Genomic DNA, 3,010 nt, shown 5'->3' on the forward strand with positions numbered 1-3,010 from the left:
TAAAACACTCCTTAATCAATAAGCGATTTTTTGCGATTGTTTGGTACATGTACCAGGTCGTTATTGGGCAAGTTTACATCAAACATTTTATATATGTATTATAAATATTCATACAACATAAATATCCAAAATATCTTCCAGAGATATCCAGATATCTCTGCGACGTCTCTAGAATTATATTTTGGATATTTATACTGTACAGATATTAAATGTTTGATGTAAATTAGGCCAATGACAACCAAGTACATGTGCCAAACGATCGCCTAATATGGTGAGGGTGATTTAACTTGATTTAGTTAGGTTACAAAAGAGGAAGAGAATGTATGGTCAAGTTCTCAGTGAAACATCTTTTTGTATTCGTGTATTAATTTATTTATTTATCTAAAGGTCATATTTCCATTAGCTCTCATTATCATCTCAAAACAATTCTTCGTTACTGCTTTAAAAAGGGAAAAAGCAAGAAAGAGCAGAGACGAGGTACCAAGGATAGGTGAAAGAAGAGGAGATTCTCTCTAACATTAAATCCATTCTACAATCAAGAAAACAACAAAAATGAGTCACAAAACGAATTTTCTTTCCAACAAAAAAAAATAACAAGATAGAGAAAGGAGATTTCGTATCGTTATCACTATAAAGGAATGGAGAATGGACGAGCGAGCGAGCAAACGAGCGCGAGACAAAGAAGTGAAAACGAGAGGGAGAAAAGGATAAGGAACGAGAAAAAGTCGGATTCAATTGGGAACCTATAGTTACGCCTTGCTGCCTTCTCGGAACACGTCTATCGCGTCCAGGTACATACTACCTAACACAAAAACAAACATCCATCCGGCGCTGCTAATTACCGCTCGCTCGTCTATGCCTCCTCCTCGATGATGATTATCAAAATGATGTGTCTTGTTACTGCTACCGGTACTGCTACTACTGCTGTTGCTGAGGTTACACCTCAGTAATTATTAACACCTAACATAAGGCTTACAGAGTGTTTCTGTATGCGTGTACGTACGTGTCGCGTGTGAGTGTATGTGTGTATATATGTGTGACGTATTGCTTTTCTTGAGAAAAGATCCAATTAGTGATGTATTGCCTGTGTCGATTTGCTTGTAATCCTTTCTCTCTCTTCGCTGTATCTTCTTCCTTTTTTCCCTTTTTTCTCTTTTTATTTACTTTTATTCTCTACTACTTACTTCTCTTTCTCTGTTCGTTTCGCACGCGTCTTCCTTCCTTTTTTCTTGGAATATATGTGTGTATATATATATAAATATACATATATACATATATGCACGCCTATATGTATATATATATGTATATATTTGTATATATATTTTTTATATTTAATAGTATAAACGGAGTGTCCGACGAGGAATTAGTGACTGTTATAAAGGTTCAATTTGAGAGGATGATAAAGCGCTGACAAGGGGCGGAGCTGTCCGTTGTTGTTGTTGCTGCTGTTGTTCTTGTAGGTAGTGGCATGGATGATGACTATTGTTGCTGGCTTGTAGATTAAAAACCATGAACCTTCAGCTGGTCGGGTTTCGCCAGACCTGATTTTGTCAGCCACTGGCATATATTCTCTCGCTGGTCCCCCTGCAGCTGCAGCACCTCCCCGTACTCCGGGTGCTCTATTACTGTCCCATTGCACGCAAACTCCTGTAGATACATCATGTGCTGATAAATCATGGCATCCTAATGATCGTCATATCTTTTTGATGACTCATTTGTAAGAAATGTACATATCTCTATTTTCCAAGTAAGCTCAAAACAAAGTGAAAGATTCCTAAAAGAGTTTTTAATGCAAACTCTTATAGATACATCATGGGTTGATAAATTATGGTATTCTAATGACTGTCATATCTTTGTGATAACTCATTTGTAAGAAATCTCATTTGTAACAGATCTCTATTTTTCAAGAAAGTTCAAGACAAATTCTTAGCAAAGATTTTTAGCAGAATTTCCCAAGATTCATGAATAAAAAATGCATTTATGGCAACAATTATAGTTTATAAATAGTTGTAATTTTGCAGTTTTGAGGTTAAAGTTTTCAAAGGTAGTAAAATTAACTTTAATTTTTTATAAGCTAATAATTTACAATTGTTTCTTCAGAAATTTTTACAGTTTATCATAATTATGTAAAAACTGATATACAAAAAATCTTATAAAATAAAAAAATGATTTCTAGAACATACAATAACAAAATGCTTTTCATTATTCAACTTATAAAACATATAAATGAGAAATTGACATTAAAGAAGGAACCTGAAACATTAAGAACATTGTCCAGTATCAAGATTTAATTAAAGACAATGTAACTATAAAAAATTAATATAAAATAATAAAGACTTCTATTTTAAACAAAGCATATTTCATCTGTATCAAACCACTTGTAGATATATTCACACTGTACTTGCAGAAGACTTGTAAAACTACAGCTGCTCAGCATGCATCATATAGTTGTTTGCATCAGACTTATTTTTAGAGTTCTGCCTGACTGACTGATGGTGGGAGGTGATGGGGAAAGGGGAGTAGGAGAGAGAACAGCAGGTGGAGGGGTAGGAAGAAGGGGAAGAGGAGGAGAAAGAGGTAATGCAAGTAGTGAGGACAGATGGAAGAGAAGGGATTGACGGAAATCCCCGATCGCGCGAGAAAAGGTGCTCACCTTTTTACATGCTCTCACGATTTTCTTCAAGTCATATTCAGAGGAGAGTCCTTGCACCGTTGTTAAGGTCTTGCGACCATTCCGCTGCTGGATCCTTATATGCACAAGGCCGTCCTGGACGTCATCGTCTGAACCCTTGATTGCATCTGCAAAGGGGTCTGCGGGCAAGAAAAACGGAATGCTATCATCGTTCTTGAATTGCGCATAATTACGCAAGAAGAGCCATGCGAGCGAAAGACGGTTACGACCGCCATTTTGATCGTAAGACAACGGTACCGTGCCGTCGTCGTCCTCGTTTACGAAAAATGAGAGGACAAATAGACAGGAAAACGGATGAGGAAAGATGAGAGACGGTCA

General features: G+C 36.6%; 1 protein-coding gene across 1 annotated transcript in view; it reads right to left on the bottom strand.

Annotated features, from left to right (window-relative positions):
- Positions 1–348: 348 nt before the first annotated feature.
- LOC116841113 (eukaryotic translation initiation factor eIF1) overlaps positions 349–3,010 on the bottom strand; it is a 3,079-nt gene continuing 417 nt past the window's right edge. The window contains exons 2-3 of the mRNA XM_032808663.1: positions 2,654–2,811; positions 349–1,647 (exon numbers count right to left, since the gene is read on the bottom strand). Of these exons, the coding sequence (XP_032664554.1) occupies positions 1,501–1,647; positions 2,654–2,811 (305 nt within the window). The 3' untranslated portion in view covers positions 349–1,500. The remainder of the gene's footprint in view (positions 1,648–2,653; positions 2,812–3,010) is intronic.

The sequence above is a fragment of the Odontomachus brunneus genome, unplaced genomic scaffold (genome assembly GCF_010583005.1).
Source record: "Odontomachus brunneus isolate Ranch 3 - 2012 unplaced genomic scaffold, Obru_v1 Obru_scaffold_013, whole genome shotgun sequence".
Taxonomy (NCBI): Eukaryota; Metazoa; Arthropoda; class Insecta; order Hymenoptera; family Formicidae; genus Odontomachus; species Odontomachus brunneus.